The sequence below is a fragment of the Cheilinus undulatus genome, linkage group 23 (genome assembly GCF_018320785.1).
Source record: "Cheilinus undulatus linkage group 23, ASM1832078v1, whole genome shotgun sequence".
Classification (NCBI taxonomy): Eukaryota; Metazoa; Chordata; class Actinopteri; order Labriformes; family Labridae; genus Cheilinus; species Cheilinus undulatus.
This window is the reverse complement of record NC_054887.1, coordinates 23,698,008-23,713,597: the sequence shown is the minus strand read 5'-3', so window position 1 is coordinate 23,713,597 and position 15,590 is coordinate 23,698,008. Positions and strand designations below refer to the sequence as shown.

At 39.9% G+C, this 15,590-nt stretch overlaps 1 protein-coding gene across 2 annotated transcripts in view; it reads right to left on the bottom strand.

Annotated features, from left to right (window-relative positions):
• The window catches only part of gnptab (N-acetylglucosamine-1-phosphate transferase subunits alpha and beta), a 37,421-nt gene that overhangs the window by 7,347 nt on the left and 14,484 nt on the right, over positions 1 to 15,590 (bottom strand). Inside the window, exons 8-19 of one of the 2 annotated variants that reach the window (XM_041781005.1) lie at positions 8,741 to 8,902; positions 7,581 to 7,760; positions 7,219 to 7,389; positions 7,020 to 7,143; positions 6,723 to 6,938; positions 5,554 to 6,623; positions 4,916 to 5,115; positions 4,614 to 4,833; positions 4,397 to 4,510; positions 4,169 to 4,254; positions 3,988 to 4,086; positions 1,997 to 2,164 (exon numbers count right to left, since the gene is read on the bottom strand). In XM_041781005.1, the coding sequence (XP_041636939.1) occupies positions 1,997 to 2,164; positions 3,988 to 4,086; positions 4,169 to 4,254; positions 4,397 to 4,510; positions 4,614 to 4,833; positions 4,916 to 5,115; positions 5,554 to 6,623; positions 6,723 to 6,938; positions 7,020 to 7,143; positions 7,219 to 7,389; positions 7,581 to 7,760; positions 8,741 to 8,902 (2,810 nt within the window). Of the gene's footprint in view, positions 1 to 1,996; positions 2,165 to 3,987; positions 4,087 to 4,168; positions 4,255 to 4,396; positions 4,511 to 4,613; positions 4,834 to 4,915; positions 5,116 to 5,553; positions 6,624 to 6,722; positions 6,939 to 7,019; positions 7,390 to 7,580; positions 7,761 to 8,740; positions 8,903 to 15,590 lie in introns of both variants that reach the window. The other variant, XM_041781004.1, reaches the window with a different exon arrangement.

Genomic DNA, 15,590 nt, shown 5'->3' with positions numbered 1-15,590 from the left:
CCAGTGTCATCATATAACTGCAGTCCATTACACTAACTGAGAAGCTTTATCGAAGATGGACTGAAATTTCAGACGGTTAAAGTGCTTTGCAGAACTTTTAGGCATGTTTGGGCCAAAAATTGAGGCTAAGGTAATGTGCATAATGGTGAGCACTCTGGTGGTTCTCTGGATGCCTTTGCATATTACCAGGGGCATGGGAAAATAGCCTGTTGAAAAAATAAAAGCCCACATCTTTAGGGTAGAGTAAAGGGTGGATGTGGGGAGTAAGCATGACCTACAGTACAGTCCAGGTGGAGAGGAGGGTTGCCACAAGCCAGTGGTCATGCTGTGGCTATCACTGAAAACTGCTGGCAGTCTCCTGGCATATGACAAGGGGTGTAAAGACCCAGGACAAAAGAGATGCCGCTGAGCTTGACTTTGGCTGCCAAGCAACAAACACGTGTTGAGCTCCAAAATACCCATCTGATCTTTTAGTCCCTTCGAACTGCTCAGGCCCTCTGAGACAGGTTCACTTACTGAAAATTGGGTGGAACTAGCAAGTAGTGAGGTAAACTCATTCTTACCAGTTCCATCCTCTTTTCCAAATGCAGCCAAAATCAAGCTCGACGGCATCTTTTCTGCTCTGGCCTTTTCATCCCTGATTATACGCTGGTGGTTTTTGGGTCCTTGGGACATCCACAGTAGGACCAGGGGATTGTGGCGACCCTACTCCATGCTTGGCTGTACTTACTCACCATATCCACTCCTTAATGCACCCTAAAGGTGTGGACTTTTTTATTTTTTCCAACAGATTATTTCCAAAGCCCCTGGTTCCAGAGCATGACCTGGGTTGTGTCAATCCTCCTTCAGGTGGCTGTTCCCCACATCTACGCCTTACTTCAGCCTCAATTTTTGGCTCAAATATGCCTTAAAGTTCTGCAGAGTATTATATATGCAATTTAGCCAGTGTTTTCTGATAAAGATAATGCTGAAGATTTGTGGGTGTTTTTAAAGGAGTTTGCCTTCATTCTTTCTATAAGGTATCATTATTTGATTCTAAATAATACAAATGCTCCTTAAATCTACTTAAATTAAAAAAATCTAGTTTCCAATTAGTCTTTACAATTCAAAAAGATAATCTTGTGGTCAAACACATTACTGTTAGTGGTTCTTACTGTAAACAATCTTTTTACTGAGCATTATCTTAATAAGATCAATGTTGTCTTACACCTATTCTTTTTGAAAACGAACCTCTCTAACTTAAAATATAGAAAATCTTAAACACATGCCTTTTTTTTGACTGATTAATGTCAGAGGTAGCTGTTCATTTATGTAACAAGAAGGAAGCGTGCAGTATGCAGAGGGCAGCAGGGCAACAAGGTGACATCACCCAACACCATGTGCCAGCTACTTCACTGACCCTGGCTGAAGAGGGGGGTGTGGAGGTGTAGATGAAGTGGAGGAGGCGCAGCTATGTGAGGATCTTCTAAGTGTCTTACAGCTAGCGACTGATCTGAAGCAGCTTGGTCTAATTTTAAAGCCTCCATGTGAGGCGGGCATTCTTAAGCTGAAGCCCCTTGAATACAGGAGCAAGACCTCTGACAAAAGCCCTCTAAAGCCCCCCTGAGGGATTCCCACCGCTCTAACCTGGCAACCCTCTGTGCAATGTGGGGACAGATACAGATTCTTAATTTAGGCTGTTTGGGAAAAAGAGGGCAGGATAAAATACCTGCTCATGTGCAGCAAGGACTCTGGTGCAGTGATGATATTTTGTGTTTAATAGTTATGGTTCATACAAAGGCATCTGTATAGAAGGTACACTACTGACAAAACGTTTCTGACCCCTTCCTGATTTCTTTCTTTCTTTTTTGCATATTTGCATATCTGTTTTCAGATCATTTGTTTGATGATCTGAAAGATTTAAGTGTGACAAAAATGCCAAAATATGCAGAACTCTTGACCTTAATGTAGTCATAACAGATCAAAAGTGTTTTGAATGTAAAAGTTTTCCTCCTACCATTCCTGGAGCTCTTCCATATGCAGGAACCTGTTGCGATACTCTCTGGGCAGTTCAAACTGTGAAGGCAGAGGGAACATGGACTCATAGAAGTCTCTGAGCACTGCTTTCACTGTGGCAGCGTCTTTATGGCTGTGGTCGATGTTATCATTCAGACAGATGAACTTCCTGATGGAAAATAAAGACGTAGAGACAGGCCAGAAAAAAATCATTTTAGATGAACTCACAAGTTGTCATGAAGAAGATGGACAACACAACGCCTCTTAAAAGTAAAGCCAATTAATTTATAGCTCCCTCTACTGACTGGCTGCTATTTAGGTAATACCAACTGCCTCCATGTTAACAGATGGGGCAGGGGGCAAACTTTGTGATTAAAAATGCATCAGACCTGCTTTCTGTTGTTAGAGCTAATTTTAACCATGCTGATTTATGAACAAATGCATATTTTTGGCAAAGTTTCTTTTTAGTTTGTCATTTCTCACAATAAAAAGAAGTGAATAGCAATGATTGAAAGCTCTGTTGCCAAATACAGCTCTTGTGGTGCTGTGTTCACCAGATCAGCGGCATAGAGTTGTATCAGCAAGAAAAAGCAACAATCACTGACACTAGAGCCAATAAACTTTCAATAGTTCTGCTTCAAAATCTCCACCAAATAGCTCTGAATTTACTGGAAAATTTCCTTTCCGAAATCCACACAAATTTCTAAAATTAAAGGAGTTACCTTAAAAAAATGTGAAAATTCTTAAACATATTTTAAAGTATCCCATGAAAAGTACCCCAAAATCTCTTCAAATATTCCCAAAATGTTACAGTTAAACTTAATCATAAAGCCTAAATATTCAATAAATAATACCCCCAAAATTCTGGAAAATTTTCAGGCAAATTTCTAAACATTTCAAAGCAAATCTTCCCTAAAAGCTTTCATCAAATCACAAATGCATTCCCTAAAATCCATGAAAATAATGGATAATTTCCCCAAATGACCAAACAAATCTCCAGAACTGCTCAAAAATTCCCTGCCCAAAATTCTGATCAAATTCCCAAAAACATACAAATAAATTTCCCAAATGCCCAGAATACCTAAAAAAACATTAAAACTGAATTCCTCTGGAAAACTCATATAAAAGTCCTACATTTTAGAAAAACATTTACTAAATATCCATGAAATTTCCAAACAAATTCCCCAAATCATCCAGACATATTTCCCAAGTTCCCTTGAAAACGCCCAAAAAGTTCCAAGCAAATTTCCTCCCCAACTTCCAATAAAATGCTCCAAATAAACACATATAACCCCCAAATTTTCCATGAAATACTAGAGCATTTCCAAGCAAATTCCCAAAATATATATTTTTTAAAATCTAGAATTCCCATGAAAATGTAAAAAAGTTCAAGCCAACTGTCCCCCTAAACTTCCAATAAAACTCTCCAAAATAAACAAATATATCCTCAAAATTTCCATGGAAATACTAGAGCATTTTCCTGCTAATTCCCCCAATTATCCAACAAATCGTCCCAAATTCCCATGAAAATGCCCCCCCCCCAAAAAAAAAAAACTTCAAGAAAATTGAACCTTAAATTTGATACAAAATTCCCCAAAAATATAAATAAATTTCCTATACTTTTCATAAAAATGCCATGCCCCTTAACTTTCATTAAAACCCTCCAAAATAAACAAATATATCCCCCAAATTTCCAGGGAAAGTAGAGTATTTTCAAGCAAATTCCCCCAAATATCTAAAAAGATATCAAATTCCTTAAAATTCCTGACAATTTCAAAGCAAATTCCCCAACATTTCATGCATATTACTTGAATTAAATTGACACTTTGGACAATAATGTACAAAAATTCTAACAGCAGAAATTGTTATTATTATGTTGCAGGGAAGCCTAACTGTAATGTCCTCAAATGTACATGCAGGGTCTTAGGAGATTATTATCAAATAAATGGTTGAATCACAGAAAAAACACAAAAAATCCAGAGTGCTTCTTACCTTGGATTCTTCCTGATGTCATCTAACTGTCCGACCACATGGGACACATTTGTTCGCACCATTTTGAACGCTATCTCCTCCTCCCCCATGATCTCGAACCTGTACATCAGAGAAGCTTAACAAGGGAAACTCTGCCAAAGGTATGCAACTGTCAAATGCAATGATGGCACATGGATCTTACTTGTACTTATTCTGGTCTCTAAAGGCTTTGTGGATGCGCTCTGTGATGGGCTTACAGTGCAGGATGAGGCCTTTTGTTACAGGAGGCTGTAGAAGGACAGAATATCAGCCAGATAATTTAACTTCTATAGTGTTTCATTAGTTTTAAAGCTGATATATAATATATGATGAATTACGTGGAGATATTGCTACAAAACAGCAGTTTAGAGCTGTCAGTTTTCTAACTCACCATGCTGGGGTCATAATATGCCTCCTGTGTTGGGCTCACCAGGTGGAGCTGGGTCAGGTTAGTCGGTAGAGACTTTGAGCAGTTTATCAACATCTGCTCCAGGCCAGTCAGATCCTAAATAATACACAAGACGGATAAAAAATTACACATAAGAACTGGAATCTGTATATTATTATTAAAGGGTTTAAATGCAAACAGTGTGAAATCTTTGACCGACCTGCAGGCTTAGCGGCAGTTCATGAATTCTCGTAGCGAGAGTTCGAATCTCTCGGTCAGAAAGGACGCCTGAGTGATCTGTATCAATCTCATCAAACACCTCAGACACGTTGAGCTGCTGCTGAGCGCTCATCAGGAAGTAGAAGTATGAAAAGGCGAACTGCATGTCTTCTGAGTGGCGAACACGGTGTGCTGATGTCTTGTCGAACTCCTCTGGGAATCTAAGTAAAAAGAGGAGCAGTTAACATAACGCATCGTCATAAATAACTAAAGATCTGAACAAAGAATCTGGATCAAGCGTACGTGTCCTGCAGCTCCTGCATGATGAGACGGTCGATCATGTGCGGCATGTGTGCTGGGACTTTGCGGGACGTGAATCCGAACTGGCTGTTGAGCAGCTTGTTGACGTAGCGCAACGAGTCAGCGAAAGTGTCCTTCAGCTTTCGACCGGTAGCGGCGCCATCAGTCTCATATGACAACTCTCTTTGTAGACGCTCCTCCTCCTAGAGAGTCATCACAAAAAATATATGTATTAGAAATTAGAGATGATGAAAAGTTTAAACACTAGCCAGTCACCAGAGATTACTGTTAAGTCTTTTCAATTGTGACTTTTGAATAAAAGACATAAATGTGATTAGCTGTTAGGAACCTGCTACACCCATTACAGCAATTTCAGTCCAGCTTCTCTCCATGTCAGTTTGTGGAAAATCATATAAAATCTCATGTTGTTGCCAAAATAAACAAGCTGATCCAACATTTCTGACATCCATCTGGCGTTATGCTTACCATCATTGCAATGGCTGTGTTTGCTGTGCTTTCTCCTTTGGTTGGTTTAGTTTGGTTAGTAAATTTATCTTTTTTATACATATTATAGGTAGTAGTTTCAAATAAGATTAAATTAAAGAATCAGAATGCTAAACTGGCATAACAGTGGAAGTTACCTCGAGCAGTCCTTGGAAGTATTTCTTCCTCTCCCAGGGCAGGAAGCCTCTGTCTGATGACGTGAAGTGCTGGAGTCTCCTCCTCACCGCACCTCCTCCTGCGGCGTCCCCTGGTTCTCCCTGATTTTCTGTGCTCTTGCCTTTGGCAATGCTTCCTAACAGTTTGGAAATCATCGGCTTTTCGATTCCAGCGTTTAGCTTATATTGTTTGGGGGTCATGGGTTCCTTCGTCTGCTGATCATCAATCTGAACTGTAATAAGAGGAGTGACTGGTTTCTTCTGCACAGCTGTGTCTTCCTTGGGTATTTCTTCCTTTACCCTCTGACTTTTTTGGTTGATATTTACAGATTTTGCTTTTACAGGTTCTTCTCCTTCAATCTTCTCTCCTTCTAGGCCTTTGGAAGGTTTTCCCTTGACTTTAGCTGCACCTTCATTGTCAGGATGTGACTCTTTAGTCTTCTGCTCTACTTTATAAGCTTTCAGTATTTCAGCCTTTGTGAGGTTATAACCCTTCATGGTTATGTCCCCAATGAGGAGCTTTTCCTCCAGTTTTTGCAGCTCGCTGCGCAAAGCAGCAGGAAGCAGCGAGACGTTCAGGGACGGAACTTCTATGACAACTTCAGAATCACCAGGCTGCTTCTTCTGGATCTTTGGAGCGCGTTTGTCCTCAGGAATATCCGAGAAAGGGAAGACCGGCTCTGGAGTAGGGGTCGGTGTTGGTTCTTTGGCCCCGTCTTTGCTCGCTGCACGGGAAAGGTTAGCCTGAGGAACCACACGGGTGTCAACAGCTACAGTGAAGCCCATCGTGAACTCTGTGTCATCGTCCCTCTGGAAGGTGAGGTTGTACTGGATTTGAGTGGCGTTTTGGCCGGAGTGTAGTAGCAGGTGGATGGTCTTCCATTTGTTGGCGACAGAGGTGTGGCGAACGGCGTTGTTGTCGCTGACGTGAGCCTCTGAAACTCGTCGAGCCAGCTTGCCGAAGCTGAAATACGGCCGGGTTTCACCCACAGGGAGGGTATAAAGACTTTGATTCCTCAGGAGGGTCACACGGTAAAGCTCTCCAAAGTGCTCTACAACAACAACAACAACAAAAAAACATTTTAAAAACCATGGCTGATGACTGATTTAAAAGTTCATAAAAAAGCACTAACAAGTGTAATTTTACTCACCTGTGCCACAGTCTCCCACATCAAAACCACAAGTGAGCACGTTGCAGGCCTGGTCACAGAACTTGTCTGCCAACCAGGAGTTAGCGCAGCCTTGATTGCAGTACGACGTCCCCCCGAGACCTCCTAGTCCTCCTGCAAACTGCCACACCTGCCCACCAGCTCCTCCAGGCACACCGCCACCAACCCCAGCTGCAAACCGACTGTTCCCTGCTGTACCTGTTTGAGAAAAATGGGACATATTAGCATCGAGTGAAGTAAACCAGCCTCTTTATACAAAGGCGGTGATGCTCTCTTCACCAAGGCAGTCTCCTCCGTCCCAGTCACAGGCAGAGTTGTTGCAGGCTTTGTCACAGTAGCCATCTTTGATCCAGGATCCTGGGCAGCCCTCTGCACAGTTGGGGACAGGCCAGGTAAGATACACCTGCAGGGACATGAGGAAAGCAGTGGTAAAAGGTTGATTCCAAAGACCTCTTCGTAAGGGATTTAATACTCTTACCTTCTGCCCTTTGGAGTGGCTGTAGAAGTCGTCCGGCCAGACTTCTTTACCAAACATCACATCATCGTTGAGGTAAATGAACTTCTGAGAGAGTCCTGGGATTCGATGGATGTGTGTCTCTATGGCAGGGGAGCTGAAAGTGGGAAGATGACTGTGGTTCTGGAAGATATCCTGGATGTATACCAAAACACGGAAAACATTAAATTAAATTACAAATTGAAATAAAAGTCTTACAGCTCAGAATAACTATGAAAAAGTTAAATAACTGTTTGGGTCTGTTTGCAGTTCGATCAAAACCATGACAAATGCTGGGAGTGTGTGATACTAAATCTGAGAAATGACTGAAGTAACCGTCAGATTACCTTGTGCGTGACGACCGTCACTCTGGGGTTATCCAGGTTGAGCCATGAGGGAATCTGCCCATTGGTGACTATGAAGATATGCCGAACCCATGGAGCGTGTCTTTCCACGGAGCGCAGAGAGTAGCGGAGCTCTTCATTGTCCTCAAATCTGCTGGCGGACACGTCTTCATCTTGTTTGGACTGAGGAGGGGGAAAAAAGGGGTTAAAATAACAATTACTGGCACACTTCCTTGTTTTAATAACACATATTATTGATTTAAGGTGTTTCAATCAGTTTGGTGGAGGACAGATAATGGTATGGGGCTGTTTTCCAGTGAAGGGTAACCTCAATGCTTCAACATATCAACATATTTTGGACAATACTATGCTTCCAACTTTGTGGCAACAGTTTGCAGAAGTCCCTTTTCTAACATGGCTGTGCCACAGTGCTCAAAGCAAGGACTATAAAGACATGATTTAATGGGTTCTGTGTGGAAGAACTTGACTGGCTTCATCAAGCACCATTAGGATGACCTGGAACGGAGATAGCAAGCGAGGCCTTCATCAGCATCAGCACCTGACCTCATAAATGCTCTACAGAAAGAGTGGACTCAAATTCCCACAGAAACCTTCCATAATGTTAGGGAAAGCCTTCCAAAAAGAGTGGAGGATGTTATAGCTGCAAAAAGGGGCCAACTCCATAATAAAGTACATGTATTTGAATATAATGTCATTACAGTCTCTGCTGGTGTAATGGTCAGGTGTCCGAATACTTTTGTCCATTTAGCGTATGTTCTGTTTAGATGTTCTGTTGGTTTAGCAACCATTGGGTTTTAAAAATGCCTTTAAAATGTCATATCAGATCTAGGAGGAAGGGAGGATAAGACATGTCCACTCCCTCCTTCCTTCTGTCCCTTATCAGCCACAACATCTGCCATAATGCCATAACCATTAAAGCAGATTTACCACAAGCTACTTAAGTGTGAAACATTGATATATGGTCATGTAGAAGACACAATTTGTCAAGAGAATAATTATTTCTGCCAGTATATATATTGGCAGAATATATCATAATTCAGCCTTAAATATCAACACAACTATTTGTATTAACTGTGTTGTGCTGAAAAATCACATTTAACATTTCAACAGTCGTTAACTAGTATAATGGGAATGAGGTCTACCTGTGAGATGGCAGTGAGGTCCCAGAACAAGTACGCAGGACTGATAGTTAACTCTTTCCCATCCAGGGTCAGGTTCTTCTTAGCCTGCTGGGTCAGGTCGGTGAAATCCTGCGGGGTTTTGAGGTGGAGCAGGGCGATGCTGGCTTCAGAGTACAACTCAAACTGAGAGGAAGATAAGAAGAAAACAGGAAATCTTCATTACTTGACACAGGACAGTAGTAATGTGGACTTAGAGACAATGAACCCTGTGTAGGGTTGTCACAACCCCAGAATCTGAACTTCAATCTGACTCTTGTTAAAATTAAATAACACTGACACCACTACAACTTAAATATAAATTCTGGGCACATAGATTGGTAGTTTTTAATTAATGTTTTGGCACCAGTCAGTCAAGGTGATGGGTTTATTTGTTAACACCGTCATTGCACAACGTTGTCATACATTAAGTGAAATGAAAGAAAATTAGGTTATAATTCAAGTTCATTAAAATAAATAATTATGATAACAAACCAGTGGAATTCGTGGAAATTTTGAGGATGTGATTGTATGTTTCATTTGAAGTTTTGGGAGAAATTTGCTTTGAATTCTTAAGGTATTTTAATATGAATTTGAGAAATTTGTTTGGCGGAATTTGTTTTGAAATTTTGGGCTTTTTCGTGTAAATTTGGGAATTCAATTGTAAGTTTTTAAGGGAATTTGCTTTGAAATTTTTAGGTATTTTCACAGAAAAGGGGGAAAATATACAAGTAAATTTGGGGAATTTGATTGGAAATTTGGCCTTTTAAAATTTTAAACAATTTTCATTGAAATGTCAGGGAACATGTTTGGATGCTCTGGGGAGTTTCTGCAATTTTTATTACATTTGTGTGAATACCTTTATAAATTCAAGGAATTTTATAAGAAATTTTAGATATTTAAAGAAATTTTCATAAAATCTTAGAAATTTATCAACAAACTTTTGGGAGTTAGACTGGGTTTTTTTGGGATGGGGGATGAGGTCCTTCAAATTTTTTCAAAAACGTCATGGAAATTCAGGGAATTTGGATGTCGGGGAATTTTCTGTCATTTTCATGGGATTCTACAAAATTTAATTGTAGATTTTGGGGAATTTTATGAGAAAATTTAGGGGAACTTTGCTTTGAAATTTTGAGGATTTTGCTTCACAAACTTCTGGAGTTCACATGGAAATTTTGGGGGAATTTTTATTAGAATGTAAGAGTCACTGAAACAGTTGGCAGGGTATATGCAGGAATCTTGAAGTTAATTTCAATACCTTTTTAAGACTTTTTCAAGACCTTCTCAATATTTTTTAATACCTCACCGCCACTTCAAGCTGTAACCATTTACATCAGTGATATTTTTAACTTAAAGACTATAGACCACCATGATACAACAAAATTCAAATAGGCTGGGATAGTAAATCTTCGTGCTTCTGAATTTCCACCCGCCCGCTCGCTCTGGCGCTCTCAGAGACAATTTACGAACGCACCCACAATAGCCTAGTTTTTTATGTACCTGTTCATCTTTGTTTTTTAATAAAATGAATAAATTCACACATATTTATGATGTTTTTGGGACTCAAACTCTTGGATTTGAAAAATACTTTCAAAATTTAAGACTTTATAAAGTCGTGATAAGACTTTTTAATAATTTTTAAGGGTCTTAATTTTCCCAAAATTAATTTATCACCTTTTAATACTTTTCAAGACCCCGCAGATACCCTGGTTGGGGAATATTTGAAGAAATTTTTGGGTTCTTTAAGAATACTTTACTGACTTTACTTTAAAAATATGTTAAAGAATTTTCACAGAAATTTTCAATAATTCTTTTTTTATTTTGGAGCATTTGTGTGGATTATGGAATTTAAAATTTCCAAGAAATTCAGAACTTTAAGTGTAAATTTTGTTGCTCCATGGTCAAAATAAGGTAATTTCTTACTTACTAAAGACCTCCAATAACTAACAGACTGGCTGACACAAAGTCAAAATACCTGCTCTAAAACCTAACCAGTGTGGTATTTTCTGTAGAGGACAGGACATTCAGGAGGTTTTGGACATAATTTTTGGTCAAAGCTACTTCCTGTTCAACTTATCCGGTCCTACTGATTCCAAATAAGTGGGAGAAACTACAAATGCATTCTAAACAAAAGATCTCAGGAGCTTAAAGTCCTTTAAATCTGAAGTATGACCCAGAGACTAAACTAAAAATTCAAGTAAAAAACAAGCCAATACTGTCTTGTCTCTCTGTATAGCTTCCTCTCTGTAAATCACTAAATCTGCGGAGCGCCCTTTCATGTAAAAAGCAGAAATCATTCAATATACTGTGGGAACTTCCTGAACAGCAGCTTCTCAGACTTAAAGTCACATGACCAGGGACGTGGTCTAGCCACAGTGCCAAGCTTGTGACAGAGACCTTCAGTCCATCATAGAGACAAGAGGATCTAACCTTTTGAACCTGCAGCTAAAAAGGTCAGATCAACACACCTATGATGTCCGTGTAGATGTGCTCAGTGGCTGTCGAAGCACAGAAGTTTCTGGGTGTTTGTTTGTGTGAGCTGAGGTGAGAGTTTGGAAAATTCACTGATGTCATTTTCTCCACGGAAGTGTGGCTCCCAGTCGGAACTCCGGGCAGCTATGCGAGGCACTGGTGGACTCTCTGTGGTCATGTTTGTTTGAGTGTGATGCATGTGAGACAGAACCCCTTGGCCTTGCCCATTCAAACCATCTGCCCCTGCCTCTCTCATCTTTTAAACTGTAAGCCTGCCAGGAAAAGACTCACCCCGTCTCACCCCACCTCCTCCAAAAAATGAACCCAAACATCCCGCCTGAACTCGTGCTGCGCCTCGACTCGCTCGGTTTTCTCGGCTTCTGTTTTTAGGTGAGGAGGATTAGCTGTGTCTTATAAACCCGGCGGGGAGCAGCCAGGAGACAGCGAGCCAGGGATCACATTGCTCATCTTTGTTATAGCTCTCTTTATAGTGCTGATAATGCTCGAACACATGCACACAAAGCAGAGGTGTGAGGTGGCCCCTCAACGGCACGTGCCTGACCGCTCCCAAGAGTAAACAACTGTATATGCACTAATATTGCATAAGGATGGCATCTTTTTTCATTATAGTTCTGTACTATACACTATAGTTTTGAACGATAGTTCAAGATCTAGCATGACTAAAATGTCACAAGATTTCTTGTTTTATTGAAAAATGTCTTGTGAGATTGACAGGAAACAACTGACATGTTAGGAGAACACAGAATTGTCTGTATAGATGCTGCTAAATGCATTAAATCCTGCCATTACCTGAGGGACAACCAATCAGTCTCTTCCCAACAAACACACTGAATTTTATTTATTTTACTTTTAATTATTATTATTGTTTTTTTATTTAAAAAATTATTTTGATTTCTATTATTTTTTAGTCTTATTGTTTTCTGTTATAATCAGATTTTTTGTGGAAATTTGTGGAAATATTTTACATTCAAGTTTATAGTATGTGTAAATATTTAATGCATTTTTATTTTTTACACTGCTTTGTCAGTAACTGATCTGTTCATGCCAATAAAGCACATTGAAATTGAAATTGACAGGCCGGACTACTTCAATACAGTTTCAAATCTGGGGTATGTGTGACCAGAGTCCCCCATCATGCCCTTGGGTAGATTGTTGAGATATATATTAGAAGTTTTTTAGATATATTTATATGTGTTTGGGTATTGTTGTATTGTTAGACACATTTGCATCCTGGGTGAAGCTATCCACTGAGTTAGAGTTCCCACCTGCTCTTGCAAGAGGAGACCAACCTTGGTACAAATTTTAGTTAATGCTACCAATGTTACTTATGCTCTGAAACTATCATTACTGCATCAGTTTGATAACTTTATAATCCCTCTTCTTTAAATCCAAAACTACAGCAACTTTTTCAACAAGCAGAGTCCCAAAATGTTCACGTGACCTTTTAAGCATGAATGTACTAGTCAACACAGTGATTTACCGTTTTGCAGCATGCAGAGCTGAACGCTTGCAATACGCTTCAGCAAACTAAAAAGAAAGCCTAAAGAAAACGGGTCAACATGACCGTTTCAGTTTTGTATGACCACAATTTCAGGCAGCACACAAATACGACAGTATTTGAGGCATGAGGTCAAGAAGAGAGAAGCCCAGTGGGCAGCAGTTATTCCTCACCACATTAACATGTCCCGTGTGAGTTTTACTGTAAAGTCTGTGGGCACTGAGGCTTGTGTGTGACTCCAGAGACAACAGAAATTATAATCAGTGTGGAAATGATTGAGTTGATACTCTGGGTAAACCAATTAATTCTGCGGTGAGTGATATTTTTAACAGATGGATAGAGATGTTTTGTGGTGCAGCTGACGCTTCCTGCATCCTGCCATCGGGCCAACAGGTCAGTCTGACAATCAGAATGTCCTTTGGCTTTTTTAAGCTTATTTGTTCACCAGTTTGTTGTTACTTTGGTCTAACTTGTTCTTGTTTTGAATGTGGTATGTGCTTGTCTGTTTGCATATTCAGTGATGTAAAACCAAACTATAAGACCTTGTATGTGCCCCATACTGCATTTGGACTATAAACTGATACTGATCCTGTAGCCCCACAAAGGTCGAACAGGCCGCCAAGCAGGCGGCCGGTTATCAAGACCATCCTGCAGCTCCTTTCCAGCATATCATTACCTACTGTCCTGATGTCCTACTCCACCCCCTGTCCTATCAAAATAAAGGCAAAAGCCCAAAAATAAATCTTTAAATATAGATAAATAAAGAGTGAAATGTTAAATAGTATTTTGTATGTAAAGACAGCAACTTACATAAGTTATCATGTAAATGTTCATTTTTCCCATGATTTACCTCAGACAGTTAAATTTTCCATATATCAGAATGTCACTAAATAAAACTACTAAAGCAGTGATACTCAACGCGTGGCTCTTGAGCCACATGTGGCTTTTTGTGATGATTTTTGGCTCTTTTATGTGTCAATTTAGAGAATTATTCACCCTGAAAACCTCAAAAAAGGGAAACTTTGACCTCAGAAATTATCTATTGTAAGTCAAGGTAACCAGTTTGTTTCCCACACTTCTTTAGCAGGATTTAATTGTCAACCTTTATTTTTTGTCTGTTTATTTCCATTGCCCATATTTGCAATTTTTTGCCCAATTTCCCATCTCTTTGCCATTTTTTAATATTTTTTTTCTGCTTTTAGCCAATTTTAGCCACTTTTGTCCTGTTTTTGCTCTTCATCACCAGTTTTTGCCGACTTATCCTTCTTTTTGCTATCTGGAATTTTTTGCCCTTTTTCCCCAAATGCCCATTTTTCCCGACTTTCACTGCTTTTAACTTATTTTTGCCACTGTTTTAAACCTTTTTCTCCCATTTTTGCCCATTTTTTGGACATTTTTTGTTGTTTTTCCCCTTTTATGCCATTTTTTGCCATTTTTCATTTCAAAAACGACAAAAGTCGTGTACTTACATGTCTATAGTTGCCATGTTTCGCGTAAGTCCTCGGTAGCTGCGCACGCGCAGCTCGATAGCGGCTACGTCACGTGTTTTGTTACTCTTATTGGCCCATAGAGATGTGACAGACAGAACGTCCAATCACACTCCAACTTTTTTTCAAAGCCTCTGCCTTTTCCAAAACATTTCCTATTGAAGCTTTCCCAGATGGATGTGTGAAACACATCCATCTGACGTGAAAGGTTAACTAAAGCCTACTTTTTGCAATTTTCAATTTTTTCCCCTTTTTCGCCCATTTTTCCAAACTTTTGCTGCTTTTAGCCTATTTTGCCACTTCAATCCTGTTTTTGCTTTTCATCACCAGTTTTAGCCACTTTGTCCTGCTTTTTGTTGTTTTTCCCCTTTTATGCCATTTTTTGCCATTTTTTCCACTCTGTTACTTATTGCTCATTTTCCCCACCTTTTGCTAGTTATAGCCCTTTTTTGCCACTTTTTTCAAATTTTTTGCTCTTTATCATCAGTTTTGGCCACTTTTATCCTGCTTTTCGCCATTTTCAATTTTTTCCCCTTTTTTGCCACTTTACGCCCATTTTTTCCCCATCTTTCCACCCTGCTGCGTTTTGTCCATTTTCCCACCTTTTTGCTGCTGTTTGCCCATTTCTGCCACCTTTAACTCATTGTTTTGTCACTTCTCACCCATTTAGCCACTTTTCACCCAGTTTTTTCCAATTTATGCCGATTATGCCACTTTTCACTTTTTTGCCATTTTTAACTTATTTTTACTGCCACTTAGATCGTTGCTCTTGCAAAGGTATTTTTCAATAATTCTGCTCTAACTGAGCAGGGTTGAGTGACACTGTATTAAAGGGAGCTGTCTAGTGTGAACCTTATTGTCTCTGTAAGACTTCAAGAGATCCTTGGTATGCCAAAGTTTGGGAACCCCACTACAGGTCAGATTCATCATGCTATTATTGCTCTTATCCCTCTCTCTCTGTAGAGTCAGTAGCTCTTAAACCACAGTCTCAACAGCTGAATCACCCTCAGGATTATTAAAGCATCTATCTATCTCTCTAGCGATCTAAAGCCCACACTGTATGACAAATTAAAAACTTTGCTTCGTAGTGAAGATGAGACACCTTGTGGTGGACCGCAGAGCCCACATATAAACAATACCCGCTGACACAAACACATCAGCAGACTTGTACCCAAACACAGACAGCAGGACTCGGCAGATGATCGAGGTTGTGGGGCAGCTTTCATCACCATGGCGCTGGCTCTAACACCGGCTATAAATACCGACCGTCTCTCACTGCTGAACCTCTCCCTCCACACTATGCACATCATCCCTCTTTCATAGAATCCGCTCAGCGACACCAGGAAACACCTTGAAA